The 27,686-nt window shown below is 56.3% G+C and overlaps 2 protein-coding genes across 6 annotated transcripts in view; one reads left to right on the top strand and one right to left on the bottom strand.

Moving 5' to 3' along the window:
* TPCN1 (two pore segment channel 1) overlaps positions 1-2,469 on the top strand; it is a 55,216-nt gene extending 52,747 nt beyond the window's left edge. For all 3 annotated transcript variants that reach the window (XM_059676664.1, XM_059676663.1, XM_059676665.1), the window contains one exon: positions 366-2,469. In XM_059676664.1, coding sequence (XP_059532647.1) covers positions 366-476 — 111 coding nt within the window. In that variant the 3' untranslated portion in view covers positions 477-2,469. The remainder of the gene's footprint in view (positions 1-365) is intronic.
* A 122-nt stretch (positions 2,470-2,591) lies between these two features.
* Positions 2,592-26,786, bottom strand: SLC8B1 (solute carrier family 8 member B1). 3 transcript variants are annotated; one of them, XM_059676667.1, is made up of 17 exons: positions 26,639-26,786; positions 26,123-26,280; positions 25,108-25,374; positions 19,817-19,969; positions 19,658-19,710; positions 19,478-19,535; positions 19,252-19,357; positions 18,996-19,163; positions 18,004-18,111; positions 17,530-17,592; positions 17,140-17,270; positions 14,954-15,095; positions 14,573-14,694; positions 10,532-10,685; positions 9,162-9,242; positions 8,658-8,722; positions 2,592-3,807 (listed from the first exon to the last, which is right to left on the bottom strand). In XM_059676667.1, exons 3-17 carry the CDS (start codon positions 25,291-25,293, stop codon positions 3,610-3,612), a joined length of 1,788 nt encoding a protein of 595 aa, XP_059532650.1. In that variant the 5' UTR covers positions 25,294-25,374; positions 26,123-26,280; positions 26,639-26,786; the 3' UTR covers positions 2,592-3,609. The 3 variants fall into 3 exon arrangements, with proteins under 3 accessions (XP_059532650.1, XP_059532651.1, XP_059532652.1); XM_059676668.1 differs by having other exon boundaries at positions 25,138-25,374; positions 26,123-26,772; XM_059676669.1 differs by lacking the exons at positions 8,658-8,722; positions 9,162-9,242 and having other exon boundaries at positions 26,123-26,775.
* Between the last annotated feature and the right edge of the window lie 900 nt (positions 26,787-27,686).

Below are 27,686 nucleotides of genomic sequence, written 5' to 3'. Positions count from 1 at the left end.
GAAGTGACGGCACGGAGCCCGCGCTGGGGTCTGCCCTCCACCCCCGGTCTCGTTTCCCCTCCGTGAGACGAGGGGCACGGAGCTAGGCCCTCTCGGTGTTTTTTAAGCTCTAAGTTCTGTGGTTCAGATTCTAAGCACACGGTGTGTTTTAATTCCTCAATCACCGGAATACCTGTCCCTGAAAATGTCACACGACGGCCTGAGGCAGGTGAGCTGTTCGATTCCCTCGAACTGCTTTCGCAGCGGCGCTGCCGGCAGCTGGAAGCGGCCCTGGCAGCCCACCCCTCCATCCTGGGTGGTCCCCCAGCCCCGCAGGCTGGAAGGGTGCCGCCCACTCAGCGCTCCCCATCTGCCCTGTGCCCTAGGAGTGGTACGAGGAACACACCCGCAAGCAGGAGCAGCAGTCCGAAGGCAGCGGTGCCCCCGCCACCCAGCAGCCCCCAGGCGGCCGCCAGCGCTCGCAGACCATCACCTAAGCCAGCTCACTCCCGAAAGCCATCTCTTCTATGCAATAACACAATAGCGTTATTTTACTACGATGTATCGAAATAATGTGTATATACACATATGCACATGCCCATATATATGCACATATTTATAGAGACAACGGAAAAGACAGGCAGACAAGGTGGGGTTTGGTTTGTAACCTCACCCTGTTTTCCTGAACTCCAGAAGCCAGTTTGCTCTGGGGCACAGCCAGGCAGAAAGCGCTGGAAGGAAGGCCCCTTCCCAGGAACGCGGCTGGAATGGACTCTGCCCTCACGGGGGCCAGCCTTCCCCAGGCCACAATCACACCCACGTCTTCCTGATGCCTTCAGGCTCACGTCCCAGCTGACAGCTTCCCCACTAACTTCCGCTGCGGCCTCGTCACGGGTTTCTGTCTTGCTTTAGGGACAAAACCACTTACGAAGGAGAAAACCCACATCCTCGGTGTGTATTTCTCTGTGATAATGGAATAGGACGGTCCTTCAGGGACCTGTGCCCACGACCTAATGGAAAGTGGAATCAGGTGTGACTGTACCACGCGGTCAGGTCTCAGTGGTCAGGTCTCAGCCGGTGCTGGCCGGCAAGTGCCTGGCGCGTCTTGAGTCCTGGCTCTAAGCCTTCTGTCCCACCCCCCTTTTGGTTAGGTTTCAACTCTTGTTGCTGAAAATCCTAACAGCCTCGGCTGGAATCCAGGCCCAGCACGGAAGGGGGTTGGGGGTGGGGAGCAAGGGTGAGGCTGAGGGCTACACCCAGACCTGTTCCGGCAACAGCTTTCTCCACTGAGCCCCGCCCCCTGCTTGTGATGGGCTGTCCAGGCAGAAAGATGTGCAGGTTCCTCAGGATTCTGCTCAAGCCCTTCACACTGCATTAGGCTCTGCTGCTGGGCACCAGGGCCTCACCGGGAGGCGTGGCTGGTGCCGAAGCAGGTGCGAGTCGTCCTGGTGCCTGGGGAGCTGAGGTCAGAGTGGGTGGGGTGCCTCGGTGCTCGAATCGGAAGCAGGCTGTTGGGGTTGGCAGCCCCAGTGAGGGCACAGTAGGGTCAGAGGAGGGAGCTTGGAGGCAGTGGCAGCTGCAGAGGGGCGCAGGGGTGGGAGGGGCAGGAGTGGCCCCTGCTCTCAGCTGCCTCCACAGCCTCCTGTGGCTTAGGAGGGCGGGCGGGCTGAGGTTCCCAGCAGGGCAGGCCTGAGCCCGGGTACAGTACCCAGCACCCTCTCCAAGGCCCAGCTGATCCCTGTAACCCACAGTGCGCAGCTCTGCCCTTCCGGGGAGAGGAGTAGGCATTTGTGAAAGCACAGCCCTTTGGGGACACCAGGAAGCCACTGGGATCCCCACAGGGGGCAGGAGGCTGGCAGCCTGTCAGGGGCCATCGGGCACCGGGCCAGGACCTCTCCACCTCCCGAGAAGAAACTTATTTGCACAACTGGGTGCCTTGTAGCTTTTGTACTGAAACGGGCATTTCGGAAGCAGGAGGGCTCCACCTGAGCCTCGGGCCTCACCCTAGCCCCTTCCTCTGCCCGCAGGCCCTGCGGCCCACAGTGAGGGCTGGCACAGGAGGGCGGGGTCTAGTCTAGACCTGCTTAGTGCAGTCACTGGTCGGCGCCTTCGGCACTGAAGCTGAGGACAGCTGTCCCCAGGGTCTCCATGGTCTGGTCAAGCTGGTCCTCAAACCTGCGCACAGCACAGGGAGCAGGAGTCCCAGGGCTGTGAGCTCTGCAGGACCCGGGACATCACCCGCCCAGACGCCCTCACTCCCCACGCAGCTGAGAAACCACGCTGAGACTGAGCTGCCTGGGTCAAGCGACCTGTGACCGTCATGGCCCCTCCTTGCCCCCCACCCCCGCCTTACTCCACACCACGCGACAATCATTTTGTACGGACGGCAGGAACGGCCCTGTAAGGTTTTGTACGTTGGCGATTTGTTACCTAGAAAACCCACGGTGTCTCCAGCTTCTGGCATATTAATAAAGCGCCTCTGCTTTGTAAGTGTGGCTGCTGCCTCCTGACGTTGACATTCTGCGATCGTGGGGGATGCAGGGAGGTCCCCTTCCCGGCCCCAGGCCCACCCCCACATGTGCCCCAAAGCCCAGACATCAGGCCCAAGAACCTTCAACCTTCAAACTTGAAATATTTAATAACTTTTATCGGGAAGAAAAGACAGCTGAATCCCTTTCCTGCCGGCATAAGGCAATGGGGCAAATGCTTCAGGTGCTAACTGAAGCAGGTCACTGATGGCGGAAGGTGCTGGGGGTGGGAGGGGGGGCGCCTGGTCCTCCCCAGAATGTGGGGGCACTGGAACCCAGCCCAGGGGTCCCCCTGAGGTAGGCACAAGGCACAAATCCCCTCTGGTTTTGCAGCGGGAAAACCCAACGAGCAGGACACAGGAGTCTGCCTTCAGCCAGTGGGTGGTCCCGGAGGGGAGCCTAGAGCTGTACCGTCCTGTGGCAGCCGTGGGCTGACAGTTCGGAGCCTTTGGGTTCAATAAAACACATTTCTGTGAAAACGTCACCTGCTTCTTCGGGCTTTATTAACGTGGTGACTAGAAAATTCATTCCCATGCTGTCGGACGGTGCAGCTCTAGGACTCGGCCCACGACGGCCCGGGGCCCCGGCACCCCAGGCGCCCTGTCCGCGGCCCCACCGTCCCAAGTCCCTAAGTCTGGGTTTGGCAGCACGTGAGCCCTGAGACAATGCAGGTGGGCAGCAGGGACACCTACGGGGTGAGGGCACCTACGGGTGGGGCTGGGCCTCTTAGTCGCCTCCAGCCCTGAACACTTTGCGATCCTTCCAACACCAGCCTGAACGGCACCCCATCACCCCCTACACCCCACCTTCGAGAGGCTCGCGATAACAAGGAAGGCTCCTTCCTTCCGCCTGGGACTGTCCGCCCCCTCAGGTCCAGTCCCCAAAGCCCCAGGAAGGAGGCTCGGCTTCCTCCCTGCACACAGCAGTGCCTGGGCACCTCTAGCAAAGCGAGCGACCCCTCGATCCAGCCCACACCGCACTCCCGCCACGCAGGCCCACGCGGGCTCTACCGAAGGCGCCTCGGTCTCCATCCTCCATCGTCCAGCTCACCGCCTGCAGTGACACCTCCCGGCCACCAGGTGGACCCGGCGCGCAGCTCCACTCACACACTTTTCAAGTGAATCACCCCAAACTCGGTGAGCAGGGCCACCGCCAGGAAGCTCGCGTAGAAGAGGAGCAGGCAGAAGCCGTAGATCTGGCTCAGCTGGAAGCACTGCAGCGGGACCGCGACCAGGGAACAGACGAGGCTGAGGCCCAGGGCGCCCGCCAAGACCCACACCAACAGGCCCTCTGGCTCCAGCTGCAGGGAGAGAGGCCGGGTCACGATGCAGCCATCGGTCAATCAGACATGCTGAGGGCCCCTTGCTAGGGGCCAGCGAAGGCCTGCCCCAGCCGGACCTTCAGTGTTTGAAGCCACCTAGTTGTGTGGGAGGCGGTAAGACAGACGTGAGCAGAGCAAGGACGATGGGGCGGGTACAGAAGGTCACGGGGTGGAAAGCCCCAGGTGCCTGGCAACCGACAATCAATTGTAGGGTGGGACCTGCCCCAGGGGGACTCCTCCCCTACCAACGCTGGTCACGGGGTTCAGACCAGGGCCCCGGACCTTTCCTCCCTAGAGAACATCTGGGCCTCAGTTGTACGTCAGCTCCAGGCCCAGGTAAGCACCAAAACCAGCCTCGGCTGGGGCTGGCGTCAGGGCCAGGTGCCTGGAATGATGACCCCCTGCCTGGTGCACGCCAAGCAATCAGCGGACCGAGACCCTGAAAGGACACACCTGGAAAGCTGCTGAATATTCTAGCATCTCCCCTAAAACTGCGACCCTTAAACCCTTAGGGGGGCCCTACCCGGTTTGCTCAGCGGTTAGAGCGTTGACCTGCGGACTGAAGGGTCCCAGGTTCCATTTCGGTCAAGGGCACGTACCTTGATTGCAGGCTTGATCCCGGCCCCGGGTTGGGGGGCGTGTGGGAGGCAACCAGTCGATGTGTCTCTCTCACATCATTTCTATGTCTCCCCCTCCCATTCTCTCTAGAAAATCAATTGAAAAAAATGTCCTCGGGTGAGGATTAACAAAAAAACAAAGAAAAAAACCCTCTTAGGACGGAGGAGGACCCGTGAGCTCTCCCGCTCCCTCTGGGAAGCACGCAGCGCCTTCCCCTTTCCCCGCCCCTTCCTCTTCCTCCTCCCCACCCCCCACCCCCCAGGTGCGTTACCATTAACCTCCTCACTCCCAAGCTCCAAGGGCCCTTCCGTTACCTCTATAACTTGCTTCCTAAACCTACTTCCTTTTTTAAAAAAAAATACATTTTATTGATTTTTTACAGAGAGGAAGGGAGAGGGATAGAGAGTTAGAAACATCAATGAGCGAGAAGCATCGATCAGCTGCCTCCTGCACGCCCCCTACTGGGGATGTGTCCGCAGCCAAGGTACATGCCCTTGACCAGAATCGAACCTGGGACCCTTGAGTCCGCAGGCCGATGCTCTATCCACTGAGCCAAACCGGTTAGGGCAACCTACTTCCTTTTGAAAAAAATATTTTTATTGATTTCAGAGAGAAATGGAGAGGGGGAGAGAGAGAGAAACATCAATGATGAGAGAATCATTGATGGGCTGCCTCCTGCACGCCCCCTACTAGGGATTAAGCCTGCAACCCGGGCAGGTGTCCTGACCAGGAATCGAGCCGTGACCTCCTGGTTCACGGAACGCCGCTCAACCACTGAGCCACGACGCTCAACCACTGAGCCACGCCGGCCGGGCCTAAGCCCATTTATCTAGGAATTACTTCTATCTCTGTGATTTACCAAAGAAACGTTCTCTTACAGTCTGGGTCTTGGCTCTGAATCCTTTCCCAGCCAGAACCCAAGGACCGAGGCTGCTGAGCCCAGGTTTGCTGTGACCCCACCGGTCCGACACCTGGTGCCCTCATGTCGCCTGAACAGCCTGTGCTCATCTGTTCGGGCAGCAGTAGGGCTCGGGTACAATATGTTCGATATACATCACGTGACGTTGTTGAAAAATTCTCAAGCAGCACAGAAAAGGAAATGAAACTGCCCCCACCTCACTTCTCCTCCTTCTGGACTTAGCGTGTGTCTAACATAGGCCGAGGATCTAACACTCACAGCCTTTCATCTTCACAACCACCCCTAGGGGGCGCGTCAGAGACTGAGTCATCAGTAAGTGACAGCCCTGGGGAAGTCCCAGCTCTTAGCCAATACCCTGTCCTGCCTCCCCACACAGGGACAGATGCATGTGCACACAGGTGGGTGCACACGGGTGTCGGTGCACAAACAGACCTGTGCGTCAAATCTGAGAACTGGGCTCATACGACAGTGAGCGTTTATGAGCAACCAGTATTTTGTTTCTTTCCCCAATTTTATTATTTTTTAATCCTCACCTGAGGATATTCCATTGATTTCTAGAGATAGTGGAAGGAAGAGAGGAGAGAAATGGAAGGGAGGACGGAGAGAGAGAGAGGCATCAACTGGTTGCCTCCCACACAGCCCCCACCCAAGGCTGGGGAACCTGCAACCGAGGTACGTGCCCTTGACCAGGAATCGAACCCGAGAGAGACCCTTTGGTCCACTGAACCAAACCGGCCAGGGCTCACTCCACGGACACCCTTCCTAGACGGCCTTCCCAGGAGCCTGCCTGGCGTCGTAATGAACAGCAGGGGCGTTTTCTACACACAAAGCCGGTGGAATGCACACACACACTCCGGTGGACGAAAGGGGCCACTTGCTGACCTGACAAGCTCAGGGGAGGCCTGCATGGCGGTCTTGCAAACTCAGAGACCTAAAGTCACCACAAAGGATGGTCTGAAATTAAACTTTAACTAAAAGCAGTGATGGTGGGCAGTTACGCCCTAGGCCAGTATCTTCACTGACAAGGTCAACCTTTACCTTAACTGAGCCTATCTGTCTTTTTGCATCTATGATAACACACCCTTGAAATGTCTGGGTAACTTGTAACTTCCCTTTTTCTGGAGCCCCTGGGGCACAACCAAATGTGCTGGGCGCCCGGACAGACACCACAGAGTCCTTCATCATCATGTTAATTGATCCTGCACCCACCTAAGTATGTGTCCATCATTTTACTTCTTATCCAATCCCAGGGGTTTCCTTGCTTTGCATTATCCCTCCTCCTTAATCTGTCACCAATGAATTTCATGTAACCCACCTACATCCCTTTCCTTTGATTGCAATGTATAAATACAGATGTAACCCGCCATTCTCCGGAGCACTATCTCAATCCGTTGAGGTTCTGCTTCCCGGCATATGTCGGCAGTTTGGCTCAAATAAACTCACAAAAATTCTTTACAGGTTTCAATGGTTTTTTACGTTAACACTCTCATCAGGGGGCCACCCTAAGGCCCCATTATCTGCACCTGCCTGAGAATCGATAAGGAAAGGAATCTTGAAACCCGGGAAGAGTACCAGCAGAATTTGCAGTGTGTTTACCTTTGAGAAAGGCCAACTTTTCAAGCAGGGTAAGTAGCCATTTGCTTCTGGACGTGGCCTCCAGAAAGGCTGGTCCTCCTGCCGGCTCATTGCAGGTCAGCCGCCACAGAGGCTACTGAAGACTCAGAGCCAGGAGGAAGGTGGGGCGGGGGGGGGGTAGGGGGGCTCTGCTCCCATCAATACCCACCTCAGCCTCCGGACATTCCAAGAGCGTTCACTCGCTGAGCCCTAAAACCATCCCCGGGGTCCCCGCCTCATCTAATCTCCCCCTCGTTTGGTCTCCCAAGTCACAGCCTTCCGCATAGAGATGCTGGGATAGGGGATGCAAACTGGCTGCCTTGCTGTTTGCCCTGCTCAACATTTTAATTTTTTCTAAATGTTTTCATTGATTTTAGAGAGAGAGGAAGAGAGAAGGATAGACAGAGAGAAACATCAATGAGAGAAACATCATCGATCGGCTGCCTCCTGCTCACCACCCCACCCCCACTGGATCTGACCTCCTGGTTCATAGATCCACGCTCGACCACTGAGTCACACCAGCCAGGCCAATATTTTAAAAGAGCGAAAGTTCACCCAGGAACCTCGATTTCCTCTCTAGAAAACCTGACTACCTGGCCCCATGAGGCCCACCTGAACAGCCCAGACGTTTCCATCACCTGCCGGGCCCCGAGCAGCAGTATCTGAATTTTCCACCTTAGGACTGAGTCACTCAAGTGTCCTGCCCTCATCAGTCGGCAGGGAGCTTACATTAAAATGCAGCCGCCCAGCCCTAACGGGTTTGGCTCAGTGGATGGAGCATCAGCCTGCAAACTGAAAGGTCCCAGGTTCGATTCCGGTCAAGGGCATGTACCTTGGTTGCGGGCACATCCCCATTGGGGGGCATGCAGGAGGCAGCTGATCGATGTTTCTCTCTCATCGATGTTTCTAACTCTCTATCCCTCTCCCTTCCTCTCTGTAAAAAATCAATAAAATATATATTTTTAAAAATAAAAATAAAACTCAGCCGCCCAGCCGGGCCCCTGGAATGCCTGGGTCAGGAGGTCTCTTGGAGGCCCTCAGGGAATTCTCGGATCCTCTTGAAGTGAGACCTTTGACCCTCAGTGTGTTTCAGAACCTTCTCCACATCTGCTGGAGCCCCGTTCTAGGGCTGTCTCCAACAGATGGCTCCTTCCCTCTCCTCCCGGCCCGCCCGTGTGGACAGCGTTGGGATGAGGTGTTCAGCCCGGCCCTGACCTCGTGGGTGCTTATCCAGGAAGTGGGGGAGGGGTGTGGTGGGGTGGTATCACCCTATTTCACAGGTGAGGAAACTGAAGCTCAGAGATGTCCCAACTTATCCAAAGTCATATAGCAGGAGGCTTAACTGATGGGACCGACACCTGAATCCAGGGACCTCCTGCCCCTTCCCCCCGAACTACAGCTTATCACTCTGTGAACTGGAAGGAATACATTTTCCAACCCTACATGCAAAACATTTTAAAGATATTCTACAGATCAGACTTGTGCCGAATTTAGACAAGTCCTCTCCCAGGAAGTGCGAAGTGCTCAGGTGTGAGTCACCTGTTATCCAGAGGACCAGAGCGGAGCGGGGAGGAGGAGGAGGAGGAGGAGGAGGGAGAGGAGGGGGAGGAGGAGGAAGAGAAGGAGGGGACATGGTAAGGAGGTCTGTTGCAGAAGGGCCTGGCCACTGGCCACTCACCTTCACCTCGGCGTGGCCCCTGGAGATCTGCAGCAGGCAGCCCAGGCCCACTCCCACCAGCACATCTGCAGCCTGGCTCAGGAAACTTGCTGGAACCACCCCATAACCCCGACCACACAGCCATTGGCTTTCCCTATGATCTACACCCCCACCAGCTCCCAAACCCTGCCCGAGAGACCTCAGCCAGGTCTAGGAGGGCGAGCGTCCAGTGGGCATTTGCACTCAAACCCTGAGGCCTGAACGAGTGACAGACATGCTCAGTGCCTGGTGGGCACTCAGTACATGGGAACCTGAGGCTCGGCCAGGTAAAGTGACCGCCCATGGTCCACTGGGGGACTGGACGGAGCACGGGTCAAGGCCACCTCTAGGGACTGCTCAGGGGACACTGCTCGGGCCGGGCCCCTCCTTCCCACCCCAACCTGAGAGGTCAGAGCCGGCCCAGTGGGAATGAAAGGGCCTGGAGTTACAGCCCCTGCGCTGAGGCCCGGGCCCCGTGAAGGATACTGAAAATGATGCCGCCGAAGCAGGCGGAGAACGCCATCCGGGGGTAGCCCTGGCGGGCCAGCGTGAAATCGGAGAAGACATCTGCGCGGGAACGAGAAGGCTGGCGTGGTAGTGGCTGCCCCGGCCTCCCGGTCCCTCACTCCTTCCTTCTTACCCACAGTCCTTCGGCCAACAAACGCGGATAAATGCCCCCTGGGCCTGGCACTAGCTGGCTGGCTATGAGAGGCCACAGCGACCCCTAAGACACAATTCCCTTCCTTCACCCCCCTCTTCTCAGCAGAGGCAACTTTGTGGGTGTGACATGCAACCACCGATTTTCACCTGAGTCCATCCGCTGCTAGCATATTCAGTATCTCCATGCAAATTAGGTATCTCCATGCAAATTAGGTATCTCCATGCAAATTAGGTATCTCCATGCAAATTAGGTATCTGCATGCAAATTAGGTATCTTCATGCAAATTAGGAAAAGGTGAGTGAGAGGAGATTTTAGCCCCCCAACACCTTCTTTGGTCACAACCTGGCCAGCCTGACATGGCGGCTGCAGCTAGAGAATTGTGTGTATGTACGTGCGAATACATGTCACACACGCATGCACACACCCTGCCTGACTCTGGGGAGCCACGAGCGTCCATACAGGAGAGGGGAGCCGCACTGGGCTTCCACAGAACCTCCTGGCTCAGGGCATCCCGATGCCCAGTGAGGGTCACTCCAAAAGGTCAGTGGGGCCCCGGCCACTGTGGTTCAGTTGGTTGAGCGTCACACCATATACCAAGAGGTCGCTGGTTCAATTCCCAGTCAGGGCACATGCCCAGGTTGTGGGCTCCATCCCCAGTCAGGGGTGTGCAGGAGGCACCGATGGATGGTTCTCTCTCATTGATGTTTCTCTCTCTCTCTCTCTCTCTCTCTCTCTCTCTCCCTCTCTCTTTCTCTCTCCCTTCCTCTCTCTCTCTCTCTAATCAATAAAAACATATTTTAAAAAAATTTTTTTATTTTTTTATTGATTTTTAGAGAGAGAAAGGGAGAGGGATAGAGAGATAGAAACATCGATGAAAGAGAAACATCTTTGATCAGGGCTGCCTCCTGCAAGTCCCCCACTGGGGATCGAGCCCACAACCCAGGCATGTGCCCTCGGCCGGAATCGAACCCGGGACCCCTCAGTCCGCAGGCCGACGCTCCATCCACTGAGCCAAGCCGGCCGGGGCCAATAAAAACATATCTAAAAAGAAATAAATAAAAACGTCAGCGGGCGCTCAGCCCATGCTGAGGGAAGTGCCCTGGACGTCCCTGCCCCGTGCCACTCTGGCTGGGGGAGCGAAGGGCAGGGATGTGGCTGTGCTCACCCCGCCCCCGCCCCCCGAGTCCCCAGTCACCTCCGACGCTGTTCCCCCAGGCCAGCAGCGTGAGGCCCAGGACGGTGTTGCTCAGCCGGAAGACCACCCCCAGGGACCGCAAGATGTTCACCACCTCCGTGGCGGCCGCGTTGATCCACAGGGCGCTGGTCAGGAAGCCCAGGAAGGCGAAGATCTGGGGAGGGGACAGCGTGCGGGTGGGACCAAGGCCGGCCCCCGCAGACACAGCCTCAGTTCCTCATCCGTGAAATGGGGCGATAACAGGGCCTGCTTCTCGAGGTTGTCATGAGCCCATAATGAGTTAATAGATGCAAGGAAACCAGAGCCAAGCACACAGTAAGTGCTCGATACAATGGTAGCTGAATATTGCTATTTCGTGAAGAGGTTCCCATAACTTTCATCAGATTTCTGGTCTACGGGCCAAATGCCACGGATCATCACAAAAAGAAGCTCCCTGCCCTGGCTGGCGTGGCTCCGTGGATAGAGTGCCGACTTGTGGACTGAAGGGTCCCGGGTTCGATTCCAGTCAGGGACACATGCTGGGTTGCGGGCTCAGCCCTTAGTGGGGGCATGCAAGAGGCAGCCAATCAATGCTTCTGTCTCATCACTGATGTTTCTCTCTCTCTCTCCCTTTCCCTTTCTCTCTGAAATCAATATATGCAAATATATATATATATATATATATATATATATATATATATATATATATATACACACACACTCTGTTAGCAGTCCCTCCCCAAGCCCCCAACCTTCACCCCAGCCCCTCCCCTCTACTTCCTGTCTCTGTGGATCAGACATGTCGTATAAGTGGCCTCACTGACTTCTACAATATGTGGTCCTGGGTGACCACGTGTTCACTTAGCACCATGTTTTCAAGGTCCATCCCTGCCGAAGCATGTGTCAGACTTCAAGGACTAGTACGAAACACTGGCTGAAAACCATTTCTCTACATGAGCAATGAGCTGGGAGTTCGAGCCCTCTGGGTTGGCACATCCACTCCAAGTTTCTCAAAATAAAAATCACAATTTTTTTTCATCAATAAAAAATTGAAGAATGATGAGGAGGAGAACCAAGATGGCGGCATAGGTTAACGCCGGAGTTTGCTGCTTTGAACAACTACTTCAAAAGTGAAACTAAAACACGGAACGGACATCACCCAGAACCACAGGAACGCTGGCTGAGTGGAAGTCCTACAACTAGGAGGAAAGAGAAACGCACACGGACACTCAGAGGAGGCGCAGTGCTGAAGTCAAATTCTGAGGTGCGGAGTGCGCCCAGCGGGCTGGCGGCGGAGGGCGCGGTTGTTGTTTTCAATCGGGAGGGAGTCGCAGACTCTGAGCTCCAGATACAGGCAAGTCTTTAGGGACCCAGACTCAAAGGGAGAAGCGGGACTGTCTGGCTTCGGTCAGAGCGAGTGCAGCTTTCTCTCCGAGCTTTGCAGCGGGTGCTGGGACTCAGAGAGGCAGAGCCCCTGGGGACAGGACTGAGAGCCGCCATAACTGCTCTCTCTGGCCCACCCTGTTGATCCTGTGGGACCCGCCCCGCCCAAGCCCTGCACAGAGGCATTTGCCGGAGAGCCTCAGGCAAAGGCTAGATTAGCACCTCCCTAGAGGACAGAAGTTCTCTCACTGCTGACACAGCTGATTCTCAGAGCCACTTGGCCTGGAGGTCAAACCCTCCCTGGAATTAGCTACAACAATCAAGATTTATCTATAAGACTGCGAACAAAGACCACTAGGGGGTGCACCAAGGAAGCATAACAAAATGCGGAGACAAAGAAACAGGACAAAATTGTCAATGGAAGAAATAGAGTTCAGAACCTCACTTTTAAAGTCTCTCAAGAACTGTTTAGAAGCTGCCGATAAACTTAATGAGATCTACACGGAAACTAATAAGACCCTCGATCTTATATTGGGGAACCAACTAGAAATTAAGCACACACGGACTGAAATAACGAATATTATACAGACGCCCGACAGCAGACCAGAGGAGCGCAAGAATCAAGTCAATGATTTGAAATGCGAGGAAGCAAAAAACATCCAACCGGAAAAGCAAAATGAAAAAAGAATCCAAAAATGCGAGGATAGTGTAAGGAGCCTCTGGGACAGCTTCAAGCGTACCAACATCAGAATTATAGGGGTGCCAGAAGATGAGAGAGACCAAGATATTGAAAACCTATTTGAAGAAATAATGACAGAAAACTTCCCCCACCTGGTGAAAGAAATGGACTTACAGGTCCAAGAAGCGCAGAGAACCCCAAACAAAAGGAATCCAAAGAGGACCACACCAAGACACATCATAATTAAAATGCCAAGAGCAAAAGATAAAGAGAGAATCTTAAAAACAGCAAGAGAAAGAAACTCAGTTACCTACAAGGGAATACCCATACGACTGTCAGCTGATTTCTCAACAGAAACTTTGCAGGCCAGAAGGGAGTGGCAAGAAATATTCAAAGTGATGAATACCAAGAACCTACAACCAAGATTACTTTATCCAGCAAAGCTATCATTCAGAATTGAAGGTCAGATAAAGAGCTTCACAGATAAGGAAAAGCTAAAGGAGTTCATCACCACCAAACCAGGATTATATGAAATGCTGAAAGGTATCCTTTAAGAAGAGGAAGAGGAAGAAAAAGGTAAAGATACAAATTATGAACAACAAATACTCATCTATCAACAAGTGAATCTAAGAATCAAGTGAATAAATAATCTGATGAATAGAATGAACTGTTGATTATAATAGAATCAGGGACATAGAAAGGGAATGGACTGACTATTCTTGGGGGGGAAAGGGGTGTGGGAGATGTGGGAAGAGACTGGACAAAAATCGTGCACCTATGGATGAGGACAGTGGGTGGGGAGTGAGGGCGGAGGGTGGGGCGGGAACTGGGAGGAGGGGAGTTATGGGGGGGGGGGAAACGAAACAAATGTAATAACCTGAACAATAAAGATTTAATTTAAAAAAAAAATTGAAGTGTCGCCGGGCGGGCGTGGCTCAGTGGTTGAGCTTCAACCTATGAACCAGGAGGTCACAGTTCGATTCCCCGTCAGGGCACAGGCCCGGTTGCAGGCTCGATCCCCAGTAGGGGGCGTGTGCGTGCAGAAGGCAGCGGATGGCCTTGAGAAGGTCAACACACTGCTACCATTTAACCCAGCAATTCCGCTCCTAAAAGCACACCCAGGAGAAATGAACGCCTATGTCCACACAAACACTGTTATACAGATGTTCACGGCAGCACAATTCATAACATCCCCAAAGTGCAAACAACCCAAATGCCCATCACCAGACGGATGGACACACAAAAACATGCTATGGTCACATCATAGAATATTATTCAGCCACAAAAAGACCTATTTACTGATGCATGTTACAGTGTAGGTCATCTTTGAAAACATTTTACTAATAAGGGAAAGAAGCCAGCCACAAAAGACCACAGATTGCAGGGTTCCGTTTATATAAAATGTCCAGAATAGACAAATCTATAGAGACAGAAGGCAGCCGGGCAGTAGACAGGGGATGGAGGAAGAGGGGCGACAGGGTGGGACTGCTGGATATGGGTTTGCTTTTTGGGGTGATGAAAATGCCCTACAGTTGATAGAGGTGATGGCTGTACAACTCTATGAATATACGGCTGACCCGTGAACAATGCAGGGGCTGGGGGTGCTGACCCCACGCAGTAGGAAAGTCACGTCTAACTATAGCCAGCCCCTCTGCACCCACGGATTCCCAACTGTGGATCGAGAACACAGAGACCCTTGAACAACACGGATTTGGACTGTGTGGGTCTGCTTATAAGTTCAAGGGTCAACTGTACTAAAAACCACTGAACTGTACATTTCAAATAGGTGAGTTTTATGGTATGGGAATTACACCTCAATAAAGTAAAGCTGTTACAAATAAAAAGAGAGAGAGAGAGACAGAGCAAGTGGACCTTGAACAGGTACTATAGCCCTCAACCATGGCTTTAAAGACCTGTCATTGGCCCCAGAGGCGCAGGCAGGACACCTGCTGGGAAGACCTCACGTCCCCCTCCCGGCCCAGAGACCCCCGGATTCTTACCCAGTGAAGCCTGGGGGGCTCGCTGTTGGTCGTGGCAAAAAAGGTCACTGCAGCCCAGGCCGTGCCCGCGATCACCACTACGCCCCAGACGGGAAAGAGGCCGCCTATCTCATAGACGCCGTCTGCGGAGGGATGAGGAAGGGAGCCGGTGCTCTCCACAGCTCCTGCGTGACACCTCCTCCTGGAGGCCCCCCCAGAATGACGGAGGAAGTTGGGGTGAGACCATGACTAGGGAGGCTGGGGTCCCTTACACCAGCACAGAGTAAGTGCCTGCTGGATGTCCAGGGTTCTGCTGCCGGGTGTGGTTGACCAGAAAACGCAGGGATGTGGGTGGGGAGGAGGGGTGTAGGCTGGCCTGGGCGGGGGGGGGGGGGTACTCACAGGCCCCCGACTGCAGCGTCAGGACCAAGACCAGGGGGCTGATCACCAGCTGCAGGCAGTTGAGGGGCCGCTTCCAGTTTCTGTCTTCCTTGTCGGGGTCCACGAGGGGGACGGTGAGCAGCAGCAGGAACTCCACTGGCAGCTGTCAAGTCCGAGAAAGCGGGAAGGTGTCACCAGGGAGACCCGTGTCTGGGCTGGCTGCACCCGGAGCGCGGTTTCTCAAGGTTTTTTTTTTAAGTTTATTATTATTATTTTTTAATATTTTTATTGATTTCAGAGAGGAAGGGAAAAGGGGAGAGAGAGATAGAAACATCAATGAGAGAGACTCGTTGATCGGCTGCCTCCTGTATGCCCTACACTGGGGATCGAGCCTGCAACCCGGGCATGTGCCCTGACTGGGAATCAAACCGTGACCTCCTGGGTCATAGGTCAACGCTCAACCACTGAGCCACACCGGCCGGGCTCGGTTTCTCAAGGACACGGCTGCTATCGCCTGGATTAGGCTCCTGCTGCTGCTGCACCACATCGCCACACAGGGCTGCCCTGGGACCACGCAGACCTATTCCCTCCGGCTCTGGGGACGGAATTCTAAAACCAAGGCTCCTTCTGGCAGCAGGAGGCGAGTTCCCTCGTCTGTTCCAGCTCCCAGGGCGCTGCCTGCGCTCCTTGGCCCGTCTCTCTGAGCTGTGCTCCTGGGGTCCCGTCTCCTGAGCTGACCCTCTGCCCCCCCCTTTCCCTGTGAAGACCCCTGTGGTGACACTGGGTCCCTGTAGATAATTCCGATAATCTTGCCATCTCAGGGCCCTGCGTCACATCTGCCACACAAGGTAACAATTCCACAGGTTCTGGGGACCAGCACAGGGACAACTTGGGGTGGAGGGGGGGGCGGGCATTATTCAGCCAACCACAGCGCCTCCTCCACTAGTCCTGACAGCCATACCTTCCAGAGGAACACACTGGGGCTCAGAGAGGCCGAGGAACCTCTCTAAAGCCACACAGAAGGGTTTATGCAGCTGGGATACAGGCCCCACACCTCGTGTTTTCAGCCCGATGCGTAGGGACACTGGCCGAGTGTTCACTCCGTGCTGGGCACCAGGCTCAGCCCTGCACACACATTAGTCTACTGAGCTGCCACAGTCACTGTGGGAGGCTGGACTCTGTTCCGATTCTTCCATCCCTTCCGGCAACGGAAACTAACACCCACACGCTTGGTCAAGTGACTAGAGTGTGGCAGGAGGTCGTCCCCTGTCCCATTTCTGTTGACCGTGGCCACGGCACTTGCTGCGACCGAAGGGCTGTTGGTGAATGGGAGGTGAGCAGAGGCTGCCGATGTGCTTGTGAACTTTGCCTCGGTCTCTTCCGCCAAGAAAACAGCACAATCCCAAGAACCCACTGGCCCCAGAAGGAGCAATGGGGCAGACCTGACCGCGGACCACAGCCTGGAAAGGGAGTCACCCCTAGATGACCCAAAAGGTTGCCATCGTAAGTCCATGAGGTTCTGGGGTCATTTGTTACGCAGCTTCGTTGCCACAGTAACTTCCTGATACAACCACTGCAGGCGAAAGGCATCACCATTACCCCCAGTTGACAGTGGAGGAAAGTGAGGTTCAGAGAGGTGGTGTGACTTGCTCAAGGAGGTCATGATGCAGCCAGAGCCACCGTGGGGTGCAAATATAGCTCCTTATGTGCCCACCGGGACTGAGGGACCCTAAAATGGGCACACGGTGGAGGTTCCAGGTTCCTCCAGGAGGAGAGAAGGGCTGTGAGTGTGCCCACTGACTTCTTGTCCGGGAGAGGGAAGGCATTTGGACACCAGCCTGGGAAGTGCTGCTCACATCCAGCCCTCCGGGGTCATGCAGCCCAGGGAAGTGACAGGTGATTAGAAAACTCTATCTTGTTCTCACTGGAACCCACCTTGACCCAGTCTCCCACCCAGACCGAGGTCCCCGCCCTCACCCAGGCAGGAGGGGTCCCCTCCTCTTCTCTCCCTGTCCCTGGGCAGACGCTCTCCTCCGTGGAGGACTGAGCCCCAGGTCAGGCCATCAGCCAAGCTCGATGACTCAATTTCCCCACCAAGTCCCAGGTTATCTGATTCCAGGAGGGTCTCAGCAGGCCTCGCTGAGTTAGAGAAGGTTGAGTGGCCACCGCCACGAAGCCAGGGGCCCAGTTCCAGGGCCCCCTCCTACCTTGAGCACCTTGAGGACCCTCCAGTACGCCGGCTTGTTCCTCCACTTCCTGCAGTCCAGGGGGTTGAGGGCCTGGACCAGGATCTGAGCCGTGGTCTCCCGGTAGAAAAGCAGCGGCTGGTACTCTTCCCCTGGGGAAAAGGCAGGGAGGGCAGGTGTCGGGCTGGCTCAGCCTCCAGCAAAGCCTCTCCGCTCCCACCAGCGCTCCCACCCTCGGAAGGAGGAAGCAGCGGGGCCTGGTGGCGGGCAGGTGAACTGGCCACAGCTCAGCCGGATGCGGTGGGAGGGGAGGCTGGTTTGCAGCCTTGTTCCTGGGGCCTGGAACCTCTCCACCGCCCCCCCCCAGCCCTGGTGCCCCCACCCCAGCTGGGCCCAGGGCCCTGGACTCACGGTAGTCATAGCTGGTGGTGGTAGAAGACACCCGATCCTCCTCCTCGGAATCCGAGAGCATCTCTGGAGGAGAGAGGGGCGTGTCACACCAGCCAGAGCCCAGACCCTCCCCATCCCCGCCCAGAGCAGGCCCCTCCGGGCAGCTGGTAGGGTGCAGGGGCCAGACCCTCTGGAGCTGGGATTGCTCAGCCATCGCCACGCACTCAGGAATCCTTACAGAGCCAGGAAGGCTAACGGGCAGAGCGTTTTCGAACGCGAGGATGGAGCTAGCAGACGCGGACAAGGCCAGGGCGGGGAGACCTCCCCAGCGCAGGCAGGAGCACGAGGTGGGGCTTCGCAGAAAAAGCACGAAGAGGAGATGGGCAATGGCCAAGGCCTCGGAGACATCAGGCAGCAGCGAAGGGCGCGGGGGGAGGGGGGAGGGGAGGGTCAGCCTCCACGGGGCCTCTCGTGGGGGACAACACAGACCCTCACCTGGAGTAGCTGGCATGGAGGAGACCAGGGACCGCCTCCGCTGCCACCGGTAGATCCAGGTGCAGAGAACCACCGTGACCACGTAGAAAACATACAAGCCCAGGTAGCCTGCAGCCGGGGGCGCGTGTCACCAAGGGGCGTCCCGGCTGCAGGGCCCCGGGAACAGGGCTGCCCGTCCCACTGCGGAGCCTGTTGGTGGTGGCTGTGTGTGTGCATCCTGCCCAGTGTCAGTAAGTGGGACCCCCGCCCCCCTCCCCTGCCTTCCTTGACCCACCATCCCCTCCTGCCGCCCTGCCCCCTAACAACCCAACAGGCAAGGCCCTGAGGCCTGGCAGACAGTGGCCTTCCACTCAGGTGCTCCGGGTGGTGTCCTGCTTTGGGCCCTGGAGGCGGGGCTGGCAGCCGGCACCCCTGAGCTCTGCTGCCCCGGTGACAGGCAAGGGAGGCCTGGCAGCAAGTGAAAAGGCGGCGGGAGAGTGTGGGCAGCCCCCCTCCCCCGCGTGGTGCCCAGCTCTGGCAGGCCTGTGACCCGCCAGGACTGCTGCTCATGGGGGTGGGGGAGGCGCCAGCCACTGCTCCCTGCTCCTTCGGGCGAGGGGGGAACGGCTCCCATGGGGCGGGTCCCTGGGTGCCTGTGCATCCCCAAGCCCCTGGCTGCTTTCCTTAACCGCCTGCAACTGTCCCTCATCCCGGCCACCTGAGCCACGGGATGGACTGTGTGCGCTGCTGGTACCCTGATCGCCACGGCCGGCATCCTGGCTCGACTGCTTGTTAACATTTGAAATTGTGCAAAGTCTGAACACAGCCCCTGGCTCCGCCTGCCCCTTTGGTTGCCCGGACCACACGTGCCTTTTCTTACTCAAACCCTACTGAGCGGGGCTCCCATCGCTGGGCACCAGAGGAGCCCTGTGCCCTGCCGGCCGCCCCGTCCCGTCCCCCCGTGCCTCCCGCCCCTCAGCCCTGGATGACCGCGCCCGGCCCTGTGTGCTCACCCAGGGCCCAGGCCAGCGTGACCCGGCCGCGGTAGAGGGCGGTGAAGGTCAGGAACACGGCCGCCATGTAGAACACGATGTCTCTGAGGAAGGGCCTGGAGGCGGCCGTGAAGGGGCGCAGGATGGCGATGCCGCCCGCCACCACGGTGGTCACCAGCACGCCGGCGCCTGGAGGAGAGGCCGCGCGCTCAGCCCCCCCCTGCCCCCCCGCGCCTCCCCCTCCTGCCCCACCGCCCGCAGCCAGGGCCGCTCCTACCGAACAGGGCCCCGAAGGCCAGGCCGGCCGTGTGTGGGTCCGAGAAGGCCACCAGGGCGCTGAAGATATCGGGCGCACCATTGCCAAACGCCAGGAAGGTGACGCCATGGGGGAGCGTGTCAAGGGAGGTCAGTGCAGAGGCCCCAGCCTGCCAGGCCTCTCCTGGGGCTGCCACCCGTGTCCCCGCCCTCCGCCCTCCCGCCAGGGCGCAGGACCCAAAGGATACTGCCACATTGTGGGACAGCTTGAGCGTCGTAGAAATCGCTGACAAGTTCGGGCAGAAACTGGAGAAACAGCAAATGGTGAGGACGCCACAGTGAGGGACCGCCTGTGCCCACCCTTCCCCCAAACCTGGGGTCGCCCCAAGGTCAGCCTCCCAAGACCCCTGAGCCCAAGGCCAACTCACAACTTCTCCGCAGTGACCCCCAGAATCAGAAAGAGGTAGAGCAGCCAGAAAGCCTGGGTGGGGCCAGAGAGGGAAAGGTTAAGTCCAGCCTGGGCCACCGGCCCCGCCCACCGGCCCCGCCCACCGGCCCCGCCCACCAGCTCCCCAGCAGGGCCTCACATAGAGGGTGATGGCCAGAGGGAGGAGGCTGGGGGGGAAGTGGCAGAAGATGCCTTCCAGGTAGTCCAGGTAGCCCCCCTCGCTGCGGCAGTCAGGGTTGGTCCGGATGAAGTCACAGCGGTCGGAAGCGTTCAGGCCACACACGTCACGACACTGCAGGAAGGGGGGGGGACGGGGACTCAGAGGTCCACACGCCAAGGGTGGCCAGACCGGGCCCACCTACACAGCTAGGATGACCCCTTCAGCCTGCTCTCTCCTGCACACTGTAATCTTTTAAAAATAAACTTGTGATGGAAATTAACACAAGCAATTCATGAATACATGTTTGTTTCAAACAAGAACAATCCTATCTAATAAAAGAGAAACATGGTAATTAGCGTACATCCGCTACCCTTCCCATTGGCTAATCAGGGTGATATGCAAATTAACTGTCAGCCAAGATGGCCGCCGGCAGCCAGGCAGCTTGAAACTAACATGAGGCTTGCTTGCTTCAGTGACGGAGGACTTCAACGTTCCCCGCCTGCCTTGCCGGCCTCTGAGCTTGCAGTTTGAAACATTGTAACAAATATAGAAGCTAAACAAAACCCCAGAAACCTGCTTTCAGCGAGCCGGGATCTCAGAGCTGGAGTTATATATTGTTTCGATTATAGAACCCAAACAAACCAGATACCCGCTTTCAGGAGCGGAGGCCTAAGAGCTGGAGCCTCAGAGCTAAAGCTGGCCCAGAATAAAAAAAGAAAAGAAAAAAAGGAGTGGTTGGGAGCTTCAGTCACCCGACAGCCTGAAAACAGCCCTCAGCCCCTCACCCAGACTGGCCAGGCACCCCAGTGGGGACCCCCACCCTGATCCAGGACACCCTTCAGGGCAAACCAGCCGGCCCCCACACGTGCACCAGGCTCTATCCTATATAGTAAAAGGGTAATATGCCTCGCAGCACTGGGATCAGCATGACAGGGGGCAGCGTCCAAACCCCCTGATCGCCCTGCGGCTCTGTGTGTGACAGGGTGCGGCGCCCCAACCCCCCCCCCCCCGCCCCCCACGGGCCCTGCTCTGTGTGTGACGGGGTAGAGCCATAACCTCCCCATTGGCCCTGCCCTGAGTGTGACAGGGTGCGGCACCCCAACCCCCTGATCCGCCCTGCTCTGTGTGTGACGGGGCATTGCCCCAACTCCCCTATCGGCCCTACTCTGTGAGTGACGGGGAGCTCCCCAACCCCCTGATCGGCCCTGCTCTGTGCGTGACAGGGGGAGCTCCCCAAACCCCTGATGGGCCCTGCTCTGTGTGTGACAGGGTACGGAGCCCCAACCACCCTGATGGGCCCTGCTCTGTGCGTGACAGGGGGTGGCGCCGCAACCTCCCCATCGACCCTGCCTTGAGTGTGACAGGGGGCGGTGCCCCAACCCCCCAATCGGCCCTACCCTGAGCGTGACTGAGGGTGGCATCGCAACCTCCTGATCCGCCCTGCTCTGTGCATGACAGGGGGCGGCACCCCAACTCCCCAATCGGCCCTGCTCTGAGCCCGACCAGGGGCTGCACCTAGGGATTGGGCCTGCCCTCTGCCACCCAGGAGCAGGCCTAAGCCAGCAGGTCGTTATCTCCCGAGGGGTCCCAGACTGCAAGAGGGCACAGGCCGGGCTGAGGGACCCCCCCTTTCCCCCAAGTGCACAAATTTTTGTGCACCGGGCCTCTAGTAAACAATAAAGAAAGATTTCTAGATTTCCCCTCCTTATCCCTGCAGTCCATAATCCCACCTCTCTCCAGAGATCCTGCCATGATCAGTGGGAAGCACACCCTTACAGTCATTTCTCAGTTCGATGACAGTTGGACATTCACCCTATTTTACAGTTTGGTTTGTTTTACAGAAACGGATCCATCCCAGCCGTCTCTCTACGGAGCACACCTGTGCCCTCCTCACACTCCACAGGTGTATTTCCCTCGCCCTCTCTTTCTCCTAAGCTCCATCGGCCCTTCCTTTGCCTCTATAACTTGTTTCCTGAGCCCATTTCTTCTGCAGATCACTTCTACTTGTGACTTTCTAAATAAACCTTCTCTGTGCTATAGGTGAGGACGCTAAAGAAACAGACACATCCTAAATCTCTTCTTCCTGAGATTTGCTTTTACCACTTCACGTATTTGCCATATCCTATATAATAAAAGGCTAACATGCAAATTGTCCCCACGGGCAGGAGTTTGACCAACAGGGAGTTAGACATGCGCTGACCACTAGGGGGCGGCACGGAACATGGTGGGCGTCAGCAATGCGGCCCTGGCAGTGGGTGGCAATGGAGGCACTGCCGGCCCCCAATGAGAGTGGGACCATGGCAGGATGGTGGAGCAGGTGAGTGGGCAGCTGCCAGGCCAAGGTGGGTGCAAACGGAGGGCCCTCAGGGACACTCTGACCCAGAAGCGCAAGGCGGGTGCGAAGGGAGGCCCCGGCTGGCAGCCGGCAGCCAGCAGCCACTAGAGACCTTACCTGTGCACAAATTTGTGCACTGGACCTCTAGTACTGCCATCCTGATACACAATGATGAAGAGGGTGATAAAAGTCAAAACATTCTGAGTGCCAGGAGCTTAAATGCATCTCAATTAATCTGCACAACAACCTTGTGAGGAAGGTACTGTTATCATGCCCACAGACAGATGAGGAGAGTAAGGCAGTGTCCTGGTTCCACTCCGAGGTAGTCAGGGCTGGAACCCAGACATCTGAGGCTCTAGAAACCCTACTCCTATCACAGCCCCTGCCTCACTGCAGTCATTTTTTTTTGGTTTTGTTATGTTAATCCTCACCTGAGGATATTTTTCAATTGATTTTTAGAAAGAGTGGAAGGGGGGGGGGTGGGGGGACATTGATTGGTTGCCTGTAGCACATGCCCAGGGCGGGGATCGTGTCTGCAACCGAGGTGTGTGCCCGTGACTGGAATAGAGCCCGGGACCCTTCAGTCTGTGGGCTGACGCTCTATCCACTGTGCCAAACTGGCTAGGGGCGCACTGTCATCTTTTTAACAGCACCCCAGTATTTCATACTATGAATGGTCCATGGTGGAGATAACATTTCCCTACCATGGGCATTTGGGTGTGCCTAATTTCCCAATAACACCAGCAATGAACTTCTTTACACATGACTCACCAGGCACACACGAGACTATTTTGTCGGAGAGAATTCCAGAAGTGAAAGTGCTGAGTCAGAGCTGATCCTAGCCTGGGTTCCTCCGGAGGCAACCCCGAGACAAGAAGTTGCAGGAATACCTCCTCTTAGGGCGCTTCGCAGATCTGCCTTTATTACAGGGGTGTCTGCGGCAGCCCTGCGTGCAGCAAGTCCACTGGCGCCGTTTTTCCACGAGTTCAAACCCTGATTCTGCCCCTTCCCTCATGGCCAACTTCCCCTCCAGGGACCTCAGCGTCCGCATCTATAGCACAGAGATAATCATACCCATGTCAGGGGTTTTCGGGAGAACTTGGTGAGCTTGGCCCAGTGCTCGATAAGTCCGAGATAATCTCACACAAACTACAGTTGGCCCCGGTTTCCCTGCACCCAGCCAAGCACACCCCAGGAGGCAGCCGTCCATTGTATGACCACAGTAACCACAAATTGCTTTCCCCATCGGTGAAATGGCCTAATTACCCGTTCGCCAGCCTCAGAGGGCGAGCAAGAAAGCACTTAGCAGCCCCATAAAGTTGGTGCAGGCGCTAGACACTCAGCCCGTTGGTACAAGTGGGGAGGGACCGCTGAAGAAAATACAAGGCAGAACCTCTGCCCCTGCAGCTGGAGGGGCCTGGGGGGCAGGGGTGGGGGGGACGTTATCTTGAGCAGACCCTGCCTTTAGTCATTCACCCCTGATCCACTGTGACCTCTCCACCCCTTACAGGCCTCAGGACAGAATGATGCAAGTTCTCAGTGGCCCACACCCTCCCTGCCTTGGGAGAAAACCTGCTTGCCTCTCACCCCAGGGACCCGTTGCTGCTCACTCAGTGCATCGAAGTCAATGTCATCACCATCCACCCAGTGGCTGAGGTCAGGAATCTAAGGCCATCCTGACTCCTCTCTTTCTTCCACCGCTACGCCCTCCATCTAGTCCATCCCAATTATTGTGCCTCTGACATTTATCCAAATCTCACCACTTCTTTCCTACCCCCCAGACCCACCATCTGCCTCCCCACTGGTGCCCTTGCTGTCACTCTTACCCCTCTCAATCCATTCTCCCCAGAGAAGCCAGAGAGATCCCTTGAAAAAAATAAATCTGGCCATAACCGGTTTGGCTCAGTGGATAGAGCATCGGCCTGCAGACTCAAGGGTCCCAGGTTCGATTCCGGTCAAGGGCATGTACCTTGGTTACGGGCACATCCCCAATAGGGAGTGTGCAGGAGGCAGCTGATTGATGTTTCTCTCTCATTGATGTTTCTAACTCTCTATCCCTCTCCCTTCCTCTCTGTAAAAAAATCAATAAAATATATTTTAAAAAAAATAAATAAATCTGATTTTGACATACCTCTGCTTAAAACCCTCCATCGGCTCTTCACTATCATAAAACAAGTCTAACCTCCTAGCCTCAGCATGTAAGGCCTTTTATAATCTGACCACCACAACCTCCCCATTCTCATCTGTTAACTCTCGCCCCCTCACTCTGTTACAGCCATTCTGGCCTCCTCACTCCTACAGGAACATACTAAACTTGTTTTTGCATCAAAACCTTTCTACTTGTTATTCTCTTCTGCCTAGAATGCTCTACCCGCAGAGGTCTGTACAAGTGGCTTCTTTTCTTCATTCAGGGCTTGGCTCATAGAAGCCATCTGGGACCACCCAATCTGAAACAGTTGGAAATATACCCTCCCCCTTACAGCCCCGCCTCCCCAATATCACTTGATCCTATTTGCAGCATCTAACCACCTGAAGCTTACATATTTTTATTGATTTCAGAGAGGAAGGGAAAGGGAGAGAGAAAGATAGAACATCAATGATGACAATCATTGATCAGCTGTCTCTTGCACGCCCCCTACTGGGGATCCAGCCCCCAATGGGGCATATGCCCTTGACTAGAATCGAACCCCGGACCCTTCAGTCCACAGATCGACACTCTATCCACTGAGCCAAGCTGGCTACACTCTATCCACTGAGCCAAGCTGGCTAGGGCACATGCTTACTTCTTTATCTGAGCTCCCAGGACACTGTTAGCTCCATGAAGGCAGGGATTTTTCTCTTTATTGTTCCCTGGTATATCCCAGGGGTCCGCTTAGTGCCTGGCACATAGTAGGTGCACAATAAATATTTGTGGATTGGATGAATTCACCCCCACCAGATGCCAGCTTTCCGCCTGGATACTCACATCTACCACGGGGGTCTGGTTCACACCGGAGGCTGGAAATGGGGGGCTGGTGTGGGCCCCTGTAGATAGGCCACTGGCCACGGACACTCTCTCCACCATCAGCAGCACACAGACCCAGCACAGCACCCAGTGCCCATTCCGTCGTCCGCCGGCCATCGGCCCCCACGGGGCCTGGCCTTCACCCTCTGCTTCCCCTTCCGCGGTGGTTCAGTTTCAAATGGCTGGCAGCTCCGGCTGCTGCAGGTTGGGGGTGAGAAGGAGGGACAGTGTCACTAAAGACCCCAAGACCCAGCAGGAGGGGCCTGCAAACTTTTTCAACTAAGGAACTGCCCTCCTTCCTCCCCCACCCCCCGAAAGAAAACCAATGTAGAAACGCACTAGCACCCATGGCCTCATTTCATCCCCCAACTCGCCTAGAGGGGGGTGCTAGTGCTCCCAGTCTACCCAGGAGCCACCTGGAGGCAGAGCCAGAGGTCGCCTCCTCCTCTAGGTCTCCGAACAACTCAGGAGCAGTTATGGTCCCCGCCCCTTTTCAGAGGAGGAGCAGGGCTCAGAGAAGTTGCTCCAGCTGCCCGAGGCCACACAGCAAGGAGGTCGCAAAGCCAACAGTGCCTTGGATATGGAGATCGAGGCCCAGAGGGAAGCGAATCGCGCAGTCACAGCCTGTTAGCAGATTCCGGCTGGACTCAGCCTCTTCTCTAAACATCAGGGCAAAAAACAACTTCGTTTTTCTTCCTAAGAAAAACTGGGGGGCTAGAAGGGGGGGACCTCTGGCACATTCATTTCCTTCTCTGGGCTCTCCCACACGTCATGGATGAGCAGGTTCTATTTTTGCCAGCAAGAAAAACACCGCCCAGAAAACAACGTTGTTTTTTGTAATCCTTTGCACAGGCGTTTCTCAACGTCCTGGCAGGGGCGGGAGGAGGCCCGGAGGAAGAGAGGGAGAGGGAAGGGGCCGAAGCACCAGCACAGCATCTCTCCTCACCTGTTGGCTCGAACCCCCTTTGCGGCCCTGAACTTCACTTCTCACCGACTTGGAAGCGCTGACCCGCAGCCAGAGACTCCCGGCTTCCAATATCGGGGCGATCACTTCCAACCTCCGAGCCTCTGGTTCGCCCGCAGCCTGGAGACAAACGCTGGCCCCTCGGAGCACACAACGGGGGCTCGATAAATGCTCGCGCCTTCGGTGCCCCCAGCGCGAGGATCCGCACGCGCCTCCTCTTTCTGGGTCGCGGGTTTCGTGTACTCAGTCCAGGGGGGCGTCTATGGGGCGGCCTCCTGCGCGCCCACCGGCGCCCGGCGCTCCCCCGACGCTCGCAAGTTGTGCAAACCTCAGAGGAGGGCGCGGGGCAGGACCCCGGGGCCGCGACCACCTCGGCGGCTGCACTTGGTAGACACGCGATTCCGAGAACCTCCAGGTGCTGCTGCGCAAACCTGACCGAGGCTGAGAAGTTGCACTCGGAGCGCCGGTCTGCCTAGCGGGCGGGCAGGCTCCTCGTACCTCGTGCAGGGCCTCGGACCCGCCACCTCCGAGCCTCGACTTCGCGGGGCCTCGCACGGCCTTCCCGGTCCCCGCCCGCTGGCCCGCGCCACCCAGCCTCCCGCCCCCGACACCGCCCGCCCAGGCGGTTGTGTCCGGGCCGGTCCCGGAGCTGGTCCCAGGCTCGCCCCGCTCGGGCCCCGCCCCTTACACGGCCCCGGCCCGAGGACACGCCCCCTAGAGCTCGCCCCGCCCCTGCCCTTAAAGGCACAGGCTCCCAGGGAGGTCCTGAGGGTCTAGCAGTCTCGCTCGCCACCCTCTTCTGAGCCCACTGTCTGCCCATAGGTTCTGCTTTCGCCGCTAAAGCAGAAGCGAGCTGAAACCAGATGAGTTAAGGCAGCAGGAGTCCAGAGAGGGGAAGTTAAAAGGTGAAACTAAAGGGTTCTGTTCCCGAGGGAGGGGCAGGCAAGAAGACGCCAAAATGCTTCTGATCACGGACGGTGATATGGAGTATTGGAGATGGTCCCAGGTGGGAGCGCCCCGCCCTGCCCACAGATATTCCAGCTGTCCTGCCCGCAACGCCTCAATCTGAGAAAACCCCTAACTGGGTTGAGCATTTGCCTCTAGTGCAGCGGTTCTCAACCTGTGGGTCCGACCCTTTGGGGGTCGAACGACCCTTTCACAGGGGTCGCCTAAGACCATCAGAAAACACATCTATAATTACATATTGTTTTTGTGATTAATCACTATGCTTTAATTATGTTCAATTTGTAACAATGAAAACACATCCTGCATATCAGATATTTACATTACAATTCATAACAGTAGCAAAATTACAGTTATGAAGTAGCAACGAAAATAATTTTATGGTTGGGGGTCACCACAACATGAGGAACTGTATTAAAGGGTCGCGGCATTAGGAAGGTTGAGAACCACTGCTCTAGTAGCATACCTTTTTTTGTTGTTGTTAATCCTCAATTTTTTTCCATTGATTTTTAGAGAGAGTAGAAGGGAGGGAGTGGGGAGGGAGAGAGAGACTGGTTGTCCAGGAACCCAGGTATGCGCTCTT

This window comes from Myotis daubentonii, chromosome 19 (genome assembly GCF_963259705.1).
Source record: "Myotis daubentonii chromosome 19, mMyoDau2.1, whole genome shotgun sequence".
NCBI classification, from domain to species: domain Eukaryota; kingdom Metazoa; phylum Chordata; class Mammalia; order Chiroptera; family Vespertilionidae; genus Myotis; species Myotis daubentonii.
The sequence above is the reverse complement of the archived record's forward strand: the minus strand, read 5'-3'. Positions and strand labels throughout refer to the sequence as shown.